General features: G+C 47.5%; 1 protein-coding gene across 1 annotated transcript in view; it reads left to right on the plus strand.

Annotated features, from left to right (window-relative positions):
- Positions 1 to 11,237, plus strand: part of COL17A1 (collagen, type XVII, alpha 1) — a 36,230-nt gene extending 24,993 nt beyond the window's left edge. Inside the window, exons 36-55 of the mRNA XM_010285576.1 lie at positions 240 to 293; positions 414 to 455; positions 1,277 to 1,336; positions 1,496 to 1,555; positions 2,083 to 2,109; positions 2,197 to 2,238; positions 2,401 to 2,466; positions 2,847 to 2,894; positions 3,948 to 4,061; positions 4,338 to 4,475; positions 5,066 to 5,149; positions 6,169 to 6,297; positions 7,446 to 7,535; positions 7,964 to 8,077; positions 8,320 to 8,472; positions 9,287 to 9,706; positions 9,899 to 10,039; positions 10,626 to 10,688; positions 10,921 to 10,992; positions 11,188 to 11,237. Coding sequence (XP_010283878.1) covers positions 240 to 293; positions 414 to 455; positions 1,277 to 1,336; positions 1,496 to 1,555; positions 2,083 to 2,109; positions 2,197 to 2,238; positions 2,401 to 2,466; positions 2,847 to 2,894; positions 3,948 to 4,061; positions 4,338 to 4,475; positions 5,066 to 5,149; positions 6,169 to 6,297; positions 7,446 to 7,535; positions 7,964 to 8,077; positions 8,320 to 8,472; positions 9,287 to 9,706; positions 9,899 to 10,039; positions 10,626 to 10,688; positions 10,921 to 10,992; positions 11,188 to 11,237 — 1,967 coding nt within the window. The remainder of the gene's footprint in view (positions 1 to 239; positions 294 to 413; positions 456 to 1,276; positions 1,337 to 1,495; positions 1,556 to 2,082; positions 2,110 to 2,196; positions 2,239 to 2,400; positions 2,467 to 2,846; positions 2,895 to 3,947; positions 4,062 to 4,337; positions 4,476 to 5,065; positions 5,150 to 6,168; positions 6,298 to 7,445; positions 7,536 to 7,963; positions 8,078 to 8,319; positions 8,473 to 9,286; positions 9,707 to 9,898; positions 10,040 to 10,625; positions 10,689 to 10,920; positions 10,993 to 11,187) is intronic.
- The last annotated feature ends 5,573 nt before the right edge of the window (positions 11,238 to 16,810 follow it).

Raw genomic sequence — 16,810 nt, forward strand, 5'->3', positions numbered from 1 at the left:
TGATATGCTTTCACCCTGCCCAGCACTGTATTTTGCTTCATATCCTAACCTGGGTGACAACCAAACACATCTCTCCTGTCCCCTCTCTGCCTCAACCTTGGCTTAGGTCACTCAGGTCCTGTCTTAGTCCACCTTTGACTTTAAGAGCTTCAAACAGCAACATAACAACAGTGTTTTGATAGCAGCAGTAGCTCTATAGCAACAACTTCCCCTTTTTTGTGTGTGTTTCATTTGCATAGTGCTGGCAGATTTACAAGGGCGAGCAGGACCACCAGGTCCCCCTGGACCACCAGGTATGTAATATAGTAGAGCTCGTACATAAGCAGGGGGACGCTAACACACATGGCGTGTTTCTGGGCCATGCAGTTTGCTGAGTAAATACTCTAAAATACCCCTGTTTCTTTTGTCATCAGGTGAATCTGTGCAGGGACCTCCTGGACCACGTGGCCGCCCAGGTAAGAGCTTGTTTCTCTGAAACAAACCTGGAAAGTGGGAGGTTTTTCCAGTGCCTCTATCCTGTGCCTTGTGTTATCCCAGATGCAATCCTGGGCCTGGTAGAAGTCAGTAGGGCTGACTTTACTGGAAGCAGAATTTCACATACTGGTTTCCTACTAACATAATTTCACTGCAATATAGTTTCACAGCAGCAAGACACTGCCTGAGAGAGGACATTTGCTTTGGCAGAGGTTTGCTAGCCAGAGTAGCAATTTATAAAAGCCATGCTTTTGGAGAAGACACTCAATGTTCTCAAGCCACCAAAGAAAGTAACTGTAATCAGTTCTATGTTTACTTCTTACTTGTTCAGCCTTAACTTCCAGCTGGGGACAGATGGAGCAGTTCTTATTATGAGGAACATATCCCCACTCCACTTCCTGTAGCACAGATTTCCTTTTCAGAGCCAGAAGAGAGGGGAGGTGCAGGAGGACATGAGACAGGAGCATAACCTCATGCATAATCTCATTCTGTGCTCTCTGTTCGGTAGCAAAGGGGAACAGGTCGGCTGTGTGATGAAATGAACCTTCCCTTTCAATGTAGTGAAAAGGCCAGCTGGGACAGGCACTCTGGACCACAAAGGGAGTTTCTCTGTCCTATGTCTGCTGTGGCGGCAAATGAAAAATAACTAAGAGGGATAGATGTGTGTGGAGAAAACAACGATACTAGCCTACACTTGGAAATATTTGAGCTATGGCCGTCGCTGGGGATGTAGCAGCTCTGACATGCATTTACCTACATTGCTAAGGCTTATGCTTCCTGAAGCCTTTTTGTGTCCTAGGAGAGGGATTGCCAGGACCTCCAGGCCCACCAGGGAGACCAGGACCTTCCGTGTCCACCTCGGGTAGGTTCTTCCCACTCATTCCCTCGCCTGTGCCCTGGGAATGTCCTGACTTTTGGGGTTCCAGAGAGCACATCCTTGACTAGGACCAGGTGGAGCCAGAGGAAACTTGTGTCATGTTCTGTTGGATGTCATGAAGAAACCTTTTTGTTTTAATTTCAGAAACATTCGTCACAGGCCCACCAGGTCCACCAGGCCCACCAGGTCCAAAGGGAGACCAAGGTGGGTATATCCTGCTGCCTCACCGAGATACTAGACGGAGCTCAGCACCTCAGACTGAAAAGAATGAAGGAAGGACTTGGAAGCAGAAAGTGTCCTGCCTTTCTGTGGCTGTGAGAAAGCTAGCACAGTGGTCACTAAATAGGACTCCTGTCTGCTGCCATAAAAAACAAGTCAGTCCTTTGTCAGAGAAATTTATTAGTCTCCAGTACTGGTGTCAAGGCAATCGTATTCAGATCCCAATTTTGCAAGCCCATTAGATTCAGGAGCATTCAGAGCTTCAGATTTGCCATTAAGGGAAACAATCTTTTTGCAAAATGCAGCATGGACTTGGCTAACTCAGTGCACGGAGATGGCCCTGTGAAGTGTAGCTCAGCTCTCAGCTGGCAGGAAAACATGGGACCTACTCATTTTACCCATTTCTGCCCTGCAAATTGAAGGCCATGATAATACTCTGCAGTGTGGGCCGGGATGTTGGAGATCAGAACAAAGCAAATGCTAACATTGTTCTTCTGCTTTCCTGTTCACAGGCGAACAAGGTCCACGAGGATTCATGGGTAAGCAGGCTCCCGGGACCTATCAGTGGGGTTTGGGGTATCTTTCCTGTGTATATGACTGCTCCTCCATTTCTGTGTCCCATGCAGGAGAACCAGGTGAACCTGGCCTTTCAGCATTTTCCTCTCATGGTCAGTCTGTGTCCCCTTTCACCCTTTGAATTCATTGTCCCTAGGCTGAAATCAGGGGGCAAAATCCTGCCCTGTTGATTCTAGCTTAGTATTAGTGGAGCCAGGATTTTGTCCACACACTTTATTCCTCTGAATCCCTGACTCTCTTTCTGCAATTGGCAGGTGACAGAGTCACCATGCAGGGACCTCCAGGAGTTCCAGGCCCACCAGGCCCACCTGGACCCAAAGGTGAAGTTAAAAATCTTTCTTTCTTTGCTCGTCGCCTCACACAGCCAAGAGTAGTTGAGACTAAAGGATGGAGCAGCCTGGTCCTTTGGGAAGTACAGCTGCACACACCCCTGCCTTTTCAGGCAGAGCAGGACCATGGCAATAGAATTGCTTTGAGCACAAGGCACCTGGGCAGGTCACAGAAGGCTCAGAAAAGCTGCTGTGACCTCTTCCTTCTGCTCTTCCCCAACAAGCTGCTAATTCAAGATAGTCATTACAAGAGCTGGGTAGTTGCTTCTCTGACAACATGTAGCTCAACTGTTTTACACGACCAAATATGCAACATGCAGTGACATCCACTACAGTTGTCTGTCTATCATCTCCCTCACTCTGGTTTCCAGGTGATGCAGGTGTCCCAGGCGCTCCTGGCATCCCAGGAGCATCTCGAGGTAAGAGGCCAGACCATTGTTCCTCTGATATTATCAAGAAATGCTGACATCCTGATGGAAACTTTGAAAAAGCTCCTTTGGGTTTTACAAGTGTAGGTGCCAACCTAATGCTGATGGGATTTGTGTTCAAAACCTCTTTTTGTACAGCCGCCTGCCTTAAATTAGACAATTTAAGAATTGCAAGTTTTCTGTTTCCAGCTTACTGGGAATCCTTTGAGCTAGAGTTTGTCCTCATGGGACATCGAAGAAAGGGATCCCAGGTTGGCTAACCATGGTCCACAAGGGATTAGGGAAGCTGCATTGAATCCAGAAGTGGAAAAATTTCTGATCAGGACAAAAGTGCCCTTTGCTCAGTTTTACTTACCCTCAGGGGGATTCATGTGAATTAAGCTGCATTCATTCTGAGTAAGAGCATCTCTGTATGCATGGCATTAAAGCAGTTTCACAAAAAGTGCATATAGGTTAACTTAAGTGTCCCTCCATGGGAACAAGCCCTCTGCTTCTCCACATCATGTCCTAGGAATACTACCTCAGGGTGCTGGGAAGACAGACACCTTAAAGAGCATGAGGTGTCACTCAACACTATGGTGACAGGAGTCACACAGGGCCCACCTGTATCTTGCAATGGAGACAAGTGAGGAGGTTCTTGAGCTGGTGCTGCCCAGGCTGTCTGGGATTGGGAGCAGCAGAGCAGTGAGGTTAGCCTAAGGACCTTGAGTGCTTTATGGATCCCCATCTATATTTCTGCACAGTGTTGTACTCTGGTGCACAAACTGACCAGGTCTGTCATACAAAGTCAGGGAGGTCTCTGGACTCAGCCCTGCAGAGCTGCATAAGCTGAATTATAAGATGCTGAATTGATTGAAGAGATTATACTGCCTAATAGTCCATGCTCAGACTGTGTTTAGAGGTGGAGGGGGAGCCCTTCCATAGTGCATTCCCAAAGCTCTTTCCAGACCTGTGGGAAGGACTTAATGCAAGCACACCTTAGTGTCACTTGGTCTAATGCAACCACACCAAAAACACTCCTTCTCCTTACGATGCTTTCTGTAGGTGGATCCAGACAAATTCAGGGACCCCCAGGACCTCCTGGGCCACCTGGTCCTCCTGGCCCAGGTGGAAGTTCATCTCAAGAGATTCAGCAGTATGTCACTGACTACCTGAAGAGTGAGTATAACGAGATTTTGCCATGGGTCAGCAGATGCATGCCTATCTCTCTTTTGTTGCCTGAGCCCCTTGTCACTGTCCCTTTAGAAGCAGCAGCCCTGCTGCTTTTGACCTTATTTTTGTTGAATACTGTCATGTGCTGTTGGCCACTGTGGCCTCTGCAGAACTGTCCTTCTGTTGGCCTGCTTTTTGCCAGGGGAACAGGGTCCAGTAATTGTGCATATGGCCTTTATCTTCCCCCTAGTGATGTGGGCATATCTTGGGCTTCCTACCTAGGTGGCAGTGTAAGACATTATTTGACTGGTGCCCAAGGCCCGCCTGGCCCTCCAGGCCCACCTGGCATCATCACCACTGCAGATGGGATGAACTTGGATTATGTGGAGCTGGCTACCCGTGTTATGAACTATATGACAAGTAAGCATCATGTTGGTAAACTCTGTACTGAGTCGTGCTCTCGGCTGAGCTTGTGCAGCACCTAGGAGGTGAGAACAAGAAGAGAAATAAGACTTTAAATAGCAGCACCCCAACCCAGTTATGCATCTTCTGCAGTCTTGGCCCAGGGCTCCACACAGCTGAGGTGGCCTCTGAGCCTTGTCCCATTTTAAAGGTTAGATTAACTAACAATTGCTGCTCTTTAAAGAGCCTCACGTTAAACATTAGCTGTTAGACTCTGTAATACCCCCACAACCAAAACAGAGGTGGTTCTATTTGGTATATGTGTTTTCAAATATTCTGGGGCTGTTTTGTATGCTTGGGGTCCTCCTAAAGCAGATTAAATTCTCGGAGCTTTTGGAAGTAGCCTGGAATCTCAGTCAGAAGAGCACAGACCACACAGCTGTGGAGACGACCAGGATGTGTGAGACGGCAACTGATTCATGGCTGGGGGCACGGGAAGCCCATTCCACCAGTTAAACTGGATAAATTCAGCTTTCCATTGTCCCTGCCTGACCCCTCTTCACCTTCGGTCTCATCCTGCCTGATGTAAAACCTTTTCATTCCCACAGGCTCTTCAGATCACTATCAGTCATTTGCCAGTTCAGTATCAACTACATCCATTTTGTACCAAAAACTTCTAGACATGCTGCAGAGTAAGTGACCTCAAGGGAAACATGGGGGTTGGGGATAAAGCATTCCAGCAGCCTGGAGATCTGCCCTTCCCTCCCTTTCAGTCTCATATCTCCAACCAGAGATACCAGCAGCTGCTTCGGAGAGCAAAGGCCTGCCATAGGTGCTGCTGAGTGACCTGCAATGTCTCCTTCCAAGTCCTTTGGAGACAGATTTATGTTTCTTGTACTGGAGAGTTTGCATGCTTTCCATACTTTGTTACCTGTTTGCTTTTTGTACCCACTGTGGTAACTCTGCAGTTTCCCACTCTCCTCCCGTTCTCTCCTTGGGCCTTTAGGTGGCAATTGCCTCTGTCTCTCCTTTTCAGGAATTCCCCACAATTTCCCCCAGTCTCCCACTAAACCTTGTGCTTCTACTTTCCGGCTCCTCCAGTCTCTTAGGGTTCCCCACACTCCTCCTTGCCCACCCCAGATCCTTGCTATGTCTTTGTTCTTAAGGTGAGGAGGATACCCAGCTCTGTATTCTTTTTTACACACACTGTTACTGTGGGATGATAGATAAATCACCAGAATGTCATTTTGCTGTGCCTGAAGGTATTGCTGATGCTGGCCAACACTGCACTCCGATGTGATCCAGCAGGGAGTCAATCAGATTCCATGTTCCAAACAGACAAATGGCTGCTGAAATGCCACAGAGCTCAGCATGGTCTTTCCCAGCTGAGCTACTTTTTATTCCTTTTACCTAAAAAGTCCAGAGTGTCTTGAAGAAACAGCACAAGGAGGTCCCTTTAAGCAATCCAAATTCTCATCTTCCTCAAACCCTGGGTTGTAGGAGGTTCCCAGCCCTGTCACAAATGTTTCTGACAGCATACACAGGGCAGTTCACCCTCAGAAAAGGAGGACAGTGGGGAAAGGAGCTTTGCATCTGTAGGTTTTCATGGTCTCCCTAGTAGTGGGGAGACAGCTTACAGGCTGGGAACTCCTCACACCTGGTGTCTTTGCAGCTGCTGGGCAGCCTTAAAAGATGCATTTTTCATTTCCAGGAGAAGAAATTCGTCAGTATCTAATTGGACCTCGGGGCCCACCAGGACCTCCTGGACCAGGGGGAGATGGCATGTCTCTGTCACTGGATTATGATGAGCTAACCAGACGGTTTATCAGCTACTTGTCAAGTAATGGTCTTTATTAGTGTGCATTTCCATTTCTTCCTTTGGGAGCTGAGCAGAAAGCTCATGCTGTCCGTGAAAACTTTTCCAGTGTTGGCTGTGTGAATCCCTACATATAGAGACCTCCTCACAGGGATTGCAAGAGACTTGGAAGAGAACAAAGATACCCTGTAACTAAGATACTATCCACAGACTCTAGTAATGAGTTCTTGCTTTGCTAAAAATTGAGATTAGGAACATAGTTTCATTTTATCCATCTTAGAAGTCCCATCAACACCTTCAAGTGCCTTTATATTTCTCACTGATACCTCTATATCATAGAGATATATCTCTCTATGGAAGAGTTGATCTATGCCCACTTTGTGTTGAGGTAGCTCAGGCAACAAACTCTTAGAAGTTTACAGTTAGTTGAAACAAATTCCCCCTCTCTGTTTCATTTTCCCATCTGTAAAGGGATGATATGGCATGTAAGAGTTGTCGGATAGAGAAGAGTCTGGAGCATCCCCCAACAGCAGTGCTAAAATGCCTAATCCTGGTAGCTGCAATTATCTGCTTAAAAGCTCAGCCTGGTCCGTGCTCAGTCTCTCTGCACTTGCCCTTGGAGACCAGATCTCTCTAATGGGCTGCTATAGAGATGGTGGAAATTTCCTCGTTAGCTCTGGAAGCAGGAAACTGCTGTTTAACAGCAGCACCCTAACAGCTCCAGCAGGACTGCCGAATTTTATCAACAAGGACATTTCATTAAAGCAAATCACAGAGGTGCAAAGTTTTGCACCAGAGCTGCTTGCAGATAGGCAGGCACAGGGAGAGCAGGACATGCATCAGCCAGTGGGTCACAGCTGAGCTGCATGTCCTGGGGTGCCTGCTGCCCTGTGTCAGGGGTTCCTGAGGTGTGCAGAGCTTTTGCCAAGAATAGAGGCCTGATGCTTGCCTGTCTGCAGGTGCCCTTGTGTTGGGATTAATGAGCCAAGCTTTAACTCCAAGTCTAGAACAAGGCCTGAGCCCTGCTTCCCAGCACAATCCACTGATGTGAGCACCCCACCCTGCAGGAGTCCCTCCTGCATTGCCTGTGAACAAGCCATGGAGTCTGTCTGCTCACACTGTAACAGCCTGTTCTGATAATGTGCTACTCTTGGATCTGTTTGATTTTGCAGGTTCTGGGATGAGCATTGGACTCCCTGGACCACCTGGGCCTCCAGGCTCACCTGGTATATCTTACAGTGACCTAACAGCATACCTGCGAAGTAAGCCAACCTCTTTACTCCCCTGTCATAGGTCCCTACACACCCCCAGGATCTTTTTTTACAGTCTTAGTCACAGAACTTCACCTTTTGCCCATCACACCAAATAACGCTCTGTGAGACTCTGATGGTCCCTCTGCCATAGCAGCACTGCAGGCCTCCTGGGCTCTGCCGGCACCTGCACAGACCATGAGGGGCTGCAGAGAGATCACTGTGCTCCTGTGGAGTGCAGCAGCAGCAAGGTGCTGTCTTGGGGATGGAGGAGCCCTTTGTCTTCTCCAGACTCTGCACCATAAAGGAATTTCTTATGCCACTTTTTAAAAGTATATTTAAAAAAAATAGGGAAGTTGGAAAAAAAAATATTGTCAGGGAATGTTCATCAGGGCTGGCAGTGGTTTGGGTGACTCCTTTTCTTCTCTTGTGCCTTACAGACTCTGAATTCAGTGGTCTCATCGGGCCCCCTGGTCCTGCAGGGCCCCCAGGACCTCCGGGGATCCCTGGATCATCTGGCACCTCTCTGGAGGATGTCTCTGCTTACCTACAAAGTAAGGCACTTGTGTTTCTCACAGCTGGCAGGGAGTTTCTGGAGGGACTGAGGCTGAGATTTAGCTTACCAGGGGCTGTGACTGCCCACTGAGAACAAGGTTACTTTAAAAAAAATTCCCATCAACATCAGCTGGAAAAGGCTGGGAGTTGGGGTTGAAGCCTTTAAATTTTCAAGATCCCCAGACATGTGTGATTTCCTTGTCCTCTCACTGTCAGAAAATAATTCTTCCTCTCTCTTAAGGTGTGGGATACTCCTCCCTCTCTGGAGTCCAGGGTCCACCTGGCCCTCCTGGCCCTCCAGGACCACCAGGCTTCTCAGGAACTGGCCTCCTGTCCTATGCTGACATCACCCACAGTGACGAGTTCAGGAGTGAGCTGATCCAGTACCTGAAGAGTAAGGGGATGCCATCCATCCTCCCTGCACACACCCCAAGCAGTGCTTTGCCTTGTGTAGGCTGCTGGCTCTGCCACAGCTGAGGCAGTCCTGTAGGAGCCTTCCCTGAATTGGAACTACAGCAACACCTTATCCCTACAGCCAGGCCTATGTAGGACCACACTGCACCCCATAGGCTTATCTCCTCTCAGTCCGACTGCAAGGCAAAAGTCCACGTTGTGAGCCAAAAGGGACAGGTGCTGGGCAGTTACAATTGGTCTGTGCTGAACCACAAGTCCCTAGTAAGGTCACCTGCGGAGTTTTGCCATGGGAAAAGCATTTTCTTTGACAAATACCTGCCCACAGAGCAATGGATGATGTAGGGGCTGGAGGGCAGCACTGAGCCAGCTGTGAAACAGCATTGGTCTGAGCTGTCATGCTGGCAAGTCATCTGGGGCAGCCTTTGAAAAACATGGGGATCCCCTCACTTTTGTGAGTCTGGTCACAGAATGGCTGTTTTGGCAGAGGTGCTGAAATTGGCCTAAGAGGAGTGCACCCTTCTGCAAAATCATTGAGCATGTTTCCAAGATTGGGCACCCGAAATAGTGGGCGAGATGTGGAGGAGGAGAGTGTCATTCCATCTGTAGAGATCAAAGCTATGTGACATACGTGCCTGCTGCCTGAGAAATGGCACTGGATGAGGGTTACTGTGATGATTGGCGGGACAGAACTTCACACTCCAGTCTTCATTCAGGTGGTAGCACAGGCCCTCTGCTAAGCTTGGAGGGCCCAGGTACCCCCGTGTCCCTGAAGTGTCCCCTCTTGTATTTTGCAGGTGATGAAGTTCGAAGCTACATCTCAGGGCCGCCTGGGCCCCCTGGGCCACGGGGACCTCCAGGACCCAAAGGAGATAGTGGCTTGGTGGCTGGGTCTATGTCTTCATCCTACCAAGGGTTACGGAGTTCCGAGCGGTTGCATGGAGGGTCCTTTGGTACTGAGGGATCCCATGGGGGATCACTGGGCACAGGCAGCTCATATGGCAGCTCCATGAGCAGCATGTCATCTTACAGTGCCTCAATGGGCAGTGATGGCTCTTATGATGCCTCCATGGGCAGTGATGGGTCTTTTGATGGGTTGCTGACGGAGGAGGAATCACACAGGAGATCAGCAAGTTCAAGCAGATCCTACAGCAACTCCTTCACTGGTTCCCTGGATTACAATGAGCTGGCGCTCCGTGTGTCAGAGAGCCTACAGAGTGAGTGGAATGCCAGCTTGTCCTGATCCTCCCTGTCCCAGCCCACAACTCCTAAGGCCCTGTGCCTGGTTTCACGCTGTTCACTTCCCTCACCCTTCCTGCTGCCTACAGCTCTACCTTATACCTTCTTGCCTCAGCATCCAGCCACAGTTTTCCCAGAGCTCCTTTCAAATGACATCTTTAATTCCTCAGGCCAAGGTATTCTCCAGGACCTCATGTCTTACACTGCACAGGGACCTGCAGGTCCCCCTGGCCCTCCTGGTCCCCCTGGCATCAGCAGGGTCTTTGCAGCCTATGGAAATGTCACTGAGGACCTCATGGACTTTTTTAGAAGTAAGTGACATATTGACTTGGTGTTTCTGGCTCATGCATATGAGATCTCTCCCACCTTTCATAGACCTAGTGATCTTTTCACCTTTGTGTGCCACAAAAACACAGTCCAGATACAAAGCTGGAGGCAGATAGTCTTTCCACCCTCTTCATCCCTTGCTGGGGAAGTGCAGTCTCATCATTAGGAAGGACATCAGGTTTTCCCACTACTTGTAGGAAACTCATCTCAAACCCTGAAGGCCTCTATGCTTGCAACCCTTGAGGCCCATTTTGACATGGCTGGGCTGGCACATGTAGAGGAACATGAGGCAGCTGCTCACTCTGTTCACAAATTCCCCTCCCTGACTGCGGGCCAGCTCCAGCCCTGGTGACAGCCAGGACACCCAGAGAGGGTGGCAGAGCAGTACTGGTGAAATGAGATCACAGCCTGCCCCTAGGGCTTTATTGGGACCAAACCTATTTTTGAAAAACTTGCTCTTAGTCCCTCTAACCTAGAGAAATGTCCTCCCAGTGAGCCTCTAATGAGCACAGAGCCCTTTGCAAGTGGTTTGTCCCACTCATTCATCCTTTCCTTCACTTCCTTTTCCAGCATATGGTACCATCCAGGGGCCACCTGGTGAAAAGGGGGAGAGGGGTTATCCTGGACCCAAAGGTAAGGCTTGCCATCCTTTCCCTCTCAAGCCCTGTAATGCTCTGGAAGAGCACGGTGTCCACAGAGATAGTTGGCACGGCGCTGCTCAGCGTCACAGCCTCCCCACAATGGTGGTGGCACTTTCAGGATCTTAGCCCAAGTATTGTCCTAACTTTGTCTTCCTTACCCTGCCCTGTCCCTGTTCATGGGCCAGTCATGCTCAAAGGCAAACTTGGTCTTCTCATTCCTTCAGGTGACCCTGGACCGATGGGCCCACCAGGACGCCACGGGCAAAGGGGCCCGAAAGGAGAGAAAGGAGAGAAAGGTATGAACATCTCCCATCCCCAGGAGAGCAGGGTTTGCCTGTCAGGGAGTGGAGGATTCCCCAGGCACCAGCCCATCTCTCAGAACTGCTGGAAAACTACCATGGCCCCATTTTTTTTTTTGTTCTGGGTCTTTTGTCTTTTTTTACCCCACATGATTTTTCAAATAACATTCCTTTTGACTTTCTTCTTCCCAGGTGAACAAGTGTATGTTGGCAGAAGAAAAAGAAGAAGTGTTGGGGTTTAAGGAAAGAGGCAGCTCAGTTCTGCACTGGGCAGCATTCCCAGCAGCCTATAGAAAATTAGCCTGGATCTTCGCTGCCCTAATGCTAAAACGTCCTTGCCGATCACCTAACCATTTAGACTTGATAGTTCAGTGTTACCGCTGAGATTTGAATGGCTCTTTTACATGTCCAGCATGGCCCTAATACGGGTATTTGCTCCTGTTGCTGATGTTTGGCTTAGTGCTCCCGAGCTCCCAGGCTTACGTGTCTTTGGGCTGCCAAGGGCTTCTGTCTCACCCCGTCCAGGCTTCCTGTATTACTCCCAGCTATGTAAAAACCTGTCTTTTTAACAACTAGCCAACGATCCAGCAAAAAGAGAAAAAGAAACCAATCCCTCCCCCACCAAACGCGTGGTTTTTCAGAGATCAGCTTCATCCCACAGGATAAAAGGCCCTGTAAGAAACCCTGGGACTAAGCTTGCTCACCGCACTGGGAATTCCTCTCTGCAAGCTCTGCTGTGCCGGCCCGAAGCGGGAGGTCCTGTTGGAGCAGGTGCTGGAGGTACTGAAAGGGGCTGTGTCTCGGGGGTCTCTGGGAAGGGTACGCTGAAGTACCCTGAACAGAGACCCGCGTGAGACGCTGAGCCCAGCCCGGCCAGCGCTCGGCTGCTGCAGCGTAGCCGCTGACGCTGGGAGCAATAGCCGGGCTCTGCCTTCCCCCGCAGCCGCGTGGCGGTGCTGGCGTCTGCCCCACCGGCCCCGCTCGCAGAGCTTTCAGACTGCTGCCATCAGCACCCACAAGCACCCTGGCCCGTGACTGGCTTGGGGAAGCGATGCCCTCCCAGCTTGGCAGTTTTGCGATGCTCTAGTGCTCTGTGTGCATTAACCCCACTCCTGACCTCAGCTCCTTGGACAAACTGGTACTGGAGGGGTTCAGACAGCAGTGGGGTACAGCACATGCCTGGGTTGGCACTTACTTGCTTTGCAATGCCTGGGACCGAACTGAAGCACTTTTAAACGTAATTTGTTAATCTTTTTAAAAATATTTTTGTATTTTTTGTTTTTTAAATGTTGGGGAAAAATATTTTTTAATGTAAACAGCCCAATTAAAGCATGTTTTTCACCCCAAGTTTGCCTGGGCAGTGTTGCATTGGGCAGTCAGTACCAGCTGCAGTGTGACCTGGTGGTTTTGGTGGCTGGTTTGTTTCTCCATCACCAATGCCCTGAGCAGACACCAAGCTGCTTCTCAGCTGTCAGCAGTTTCCAGCCACCTTAGCAGGAGCCTCCACACATTGTCCCAGGGTGCCACAGCCACCATTTTCTTCCTTGCAGTGAGGCATTGCTCCTAGAGTTTAAGTATTTTAGTGCTGAGGCCGGGGGAGGCCAGCATTTCAGCGCAGGCAGGCAGCTTGGGCTGCTGGCAGCCTCTCGCACAGCGCCTGGACATCATGAAGTATGACAACACAGCAGCTTTGTGATGTTCCTGGGGCCACATGTGTGTACGTACGCACGCGCGCACACACACACTCTCTCTCTCTGAAGTGCTACTTTAGTTCCAGGTATTGGCCAAAGCAATTGGTCAGTGGCTTATTTTCATTTTTATAGCAAAGAAACTTGCTTGAATTGCTTAATTTCAGTTAAGTTTAAACATCTGTCATCTATTTTTATTTCCAGAGTTAGCAATGTCAGGTTTTTGTGTTCTTCCCACATTATTGCTCAGGAGAGTTCAGAGCAAAGGCCTGTGTGAACCAGGTCAGCTTTCAGCACAGCCCCTTGCGGGGCTCCTCCATCAGCAACGACCGCACGTTGAATTCCCACTGGCAGGGCAGGGCAGACACTAAAAACAGCGTCCTTTTAGGTTTCTGCTAAATCTGCACTCCTGCCCTGGGCTATTCTAGTCAGGGAGCCATATATTGCACAATATTAAGTACTTTTTACACTCAGTTATTTTAAAAATTCTAAATTGTGCCATTCACTCAAGCATCATTTGTATTCCATGCAACTTTTCCATCAACAAAACAGAGGCAACAAATCAGCAAACTGTGATTTTATTGTATTTACAGCAGAATTATTACAATATTCTACATGAAATCAAATTACTTTTAAAAACAAGACAACAAAAAAAAAAACCTGTTGTATGGCTGCTACTGCAAGTTCACTTCCACAAGCTGTGTGTACAGAGACCCTTAGCCAATTATTCATCCATCTCATGATTTTTGGTTGCTTTCTGTAAGGCAAAAATAACTTGGTTTGCAGTTAACACAAAACATTCAACAAACTGCAGGGACAACACGCGGTTGGAGATGCCTCAGATGTGGCTTTACCACAGAAAACCACTCTGCCTGGCTTTCTTATGGAGAACAGGGGTATGGCAGTTCAACACTACAGATTTCACTTGGCGTCCCTTTCTAGTTTCTCTTCTTTCCACCATTTTAGGATTGAGCATCAGTAAGAAAGAAGCTTTACCACCTAGCTTGGGAGTTGTGGAAGAGATTTTGGAAAATTAGAGCATCATTTGTGGCAGAAGTTGTCTGGGAATGGGAAATGTGCGTGGGGACACATCAATGCAAGGAAGTTTCTGAGATCCAGAAATACAGATTTTGAAGTAAAATGACCAGATTGTAAATGCTAACATAAAAAGCAGAGTTATCTGCATAGTGACCATCCTAAACACTCCTCCCTACCATATAGTCACTGTCCTCAAAAACTTGCCCTGCTTCCCCATGGCAGATTAACCAAAAAGCAATAGTTCAGTGGAAGCAACTAGCACTGAGCTTATTTGCACATTTAAGTCTGTTCCCTGGTTTTCAGCAAACATGAGCATTTTTGAGGTCCTAGGAGCTGCAGCTATACTGCAGCTCTGAAAAGTCAGGCTACCTAAAAATGGATCTAAGTGCCTGAATTTAAAAAAACATATTCAAATCTTTCCTATACCAAAGCATCCTTGAAATACTTGCAAGACAGATACCATTTCATGTGGAGAATCAGCTTAAACTTCCTATGTGATATTGCCATCATAAAAGGCATTGTGGTGTGATGAAATTAATTACGGGACTGCTTTGCTTGGCTCTGTCTTAGTTAAGGTGCTAAGTTTCCTATTTATTAAGAAAAAAAATTCAGTAGCATGGACTTGTAATAGAGAAAGTCCTCTGGGACAGAAGAATAATTTTTTAAACTATGTGATTGATACTGAGTGAATGTAATTTTAAAAGGATATTTGCTTAAAGCATTGCCCGAGAAAAGGATGCAGCTCAGAATGAATATCAGTATTTTAAAAGTGATGGGAAAAATCACTTTGAGTGAAGGCCTCTGGTCAGGACCATGCAATACTGCCACATCTGAATTTGAATTCTGGTGTCAATTCAATTAAAGGTTTTCCTTTGGAAGGTGTTAATAAATCAGGATCTATCTAATCAATCATAATAACAACCACCTCAATATCGTATCTTTTAATGTCGTACATGCGTCTCATGAATTCAGAGACAGCGGAGTGCTTGGAAAAAGAAACAGGTTTGTTTTATGGGCATGGGAGGGGAACAGATGCTGGAGTATTTCCCCTTCACCAAAGCAAACAGCGAAGTTGCCCGGGGACTTCAGGAGGCCCAGGGCTGAGACACAGCCCATTTCCTCCACTGCTGGTAGCCCCTCCTCCCACAGCCCCACGCAGGCGAGACGCAGAATTCACTCAAGATGCAGAATCTGCTAAGATCAGGGGCAGCGAGACCCCCCGAGGCTCAGGGAGCCAAAGACCTCCCCGGGCTACCGGCAGCGTTGCATGAGCAGAGCCCTACTGCCCGTCAGGATGCGAGTAGAGCCGCTGGCTCCGGCACTTACGGGGCCCTGTCCCAAGCAAGCTGACCTCGCCGTGCCGAAATCCGCCGCCAGAGCTCAGGAAGAAAAGCCGCGGGGTCTGTATGTGTCAGAGGCCGCCGGCACGCAGGCAGGTTTTTGTGAGAGACTGGGCTGTGAATACGAGAGGACAACGACCGTACTGCACTGCCATTCATACATTTTATTGCCTTTGCTCATTTACCTGTGGACAGTATTTATGATGTAGTAAAACACAAAGGTGAGCAAATACTTATTTGTGCTCGTCTTTTGAAGGGCGTCTGGGGAAAATAAGATCTGCCAAACACTCCGGAGGAAAGTACGTTGTTTTGGCTAAGGAAAATGCACCCAACTACCTTGGAGATGGAGCTTCTAACATTTAGTAAAGCGAGGTGACATGTGATGGTAGAGAGATTGGATTTTGTATCCCAGGAGATCTCTTCCAGGCCTATGTGAGACTAAATTAATTTGAATTCGATTTTCTGACATTGATGTAATATCGTACACATCTTTCATGTTCTGCAATACTTAAAAAGCCAATTTTATCAGTCTAAATGTGTACATTTAGACATGTACGCATGTATGGAGCATAGCATGTAGCATAAATGCTACGCTTCCTGTTATCCCCCCAGAAAAATGTATTTTCACGCTTGATATCAATTCTCAGCACAGTCCACAAGGCTGCAACTGCCGAACGGTGCTCCACACCTGCAGACCTGACCGAGCACCCACAAAGGCTTCAGTCCATTCGATTCTGTTCGATCCCTCCCTCCATCACAGAACTCAGTTACTTATTTGTACAGTTTATAATGAGATCAAATTGCAGAGACCTGTGTGAAAAGGGTCTTCAACTAAAAGACTTAAAAGATTTAGACAGAGGTCAACAGTATGCCAATATATATTAGCAAGTTATCACTGAAACTGCCAAAAATGTAAGCAGAACGTTAACATTTCCCTCCGAGGATTTAATGTGGGTGAAGGCAGAGATAATCCGGACGGGGAAATCTGCCTGCCCTCTCTACTCCCCGAGTAAAGCTCTGAGCCTACCTCCTATGAAATTGCAAAATTCTGTTAAATACAGAGATGAATATTATTTAATGTTATTTTAGTAACAGTCAATTTATGATGGTGGAGCTTAAAAAGTAAAAGGCCTTCAAAGACATTCTTCACCCTACTGAATAAGCAATTTAAAGAACTTTGCATTTAGCAACAGATTAACATTCTAGAGATATGGTATGTGAATTTACAACAGTACACAATACACATTTATATAATAAATGCCAGAAATTAAGGCTAGCTATTAAAGTAATTATGCTATCAAAAAGTTACAAAATTTAAATTAAAACATGCATTTTCCAACTTTTTTTTTTTTACTTACTGTGCTGTAAATTAAGTGTCTTCATTGAGAAGGTATTGGTTCAACATCCAAGGATTTCAGCATCCAAGATTTCAACCACATCTGATTAAAGTCCTACGTTAATTTATGAGTTCATTCACATGCATCAATACTGTTCCCATGAAATGAACATCATGTAATGGTCACCAGTCGCACATTTAATGCAAGCTAGCAAAATAAAATGTTTACAGCTGATACCCAAAGAGACTCGAAAGTCAGGCCTCAAACAACAGAAAGCAAACACTATTTCACAAACTGAATTCCAGCATACCAACGTACAGCTTATAATACCGTCTTGATATGACTCCAACCCTAGCCACCAAAAAGAGTGCAGTAAAAGTGACCTAATAACAGTTGTATTTCCCTATCAGCT

The sequence above is a fragment of the Phaethon lepturus genome, unplaced genomic scaffold, assembly GCF_000687285.1.
Source record: "Phaethon lepturus isolate BGI_N335 unplaced genomic scaffold, ASM68728v1 scaffold21624, whole genome shotgun sequence".
NCBI lineage: Eukaryota > Metazoa > Chordata > Aves > Phaethontiformes > Phaethontidae > Phaethon > Phaethon lepturus.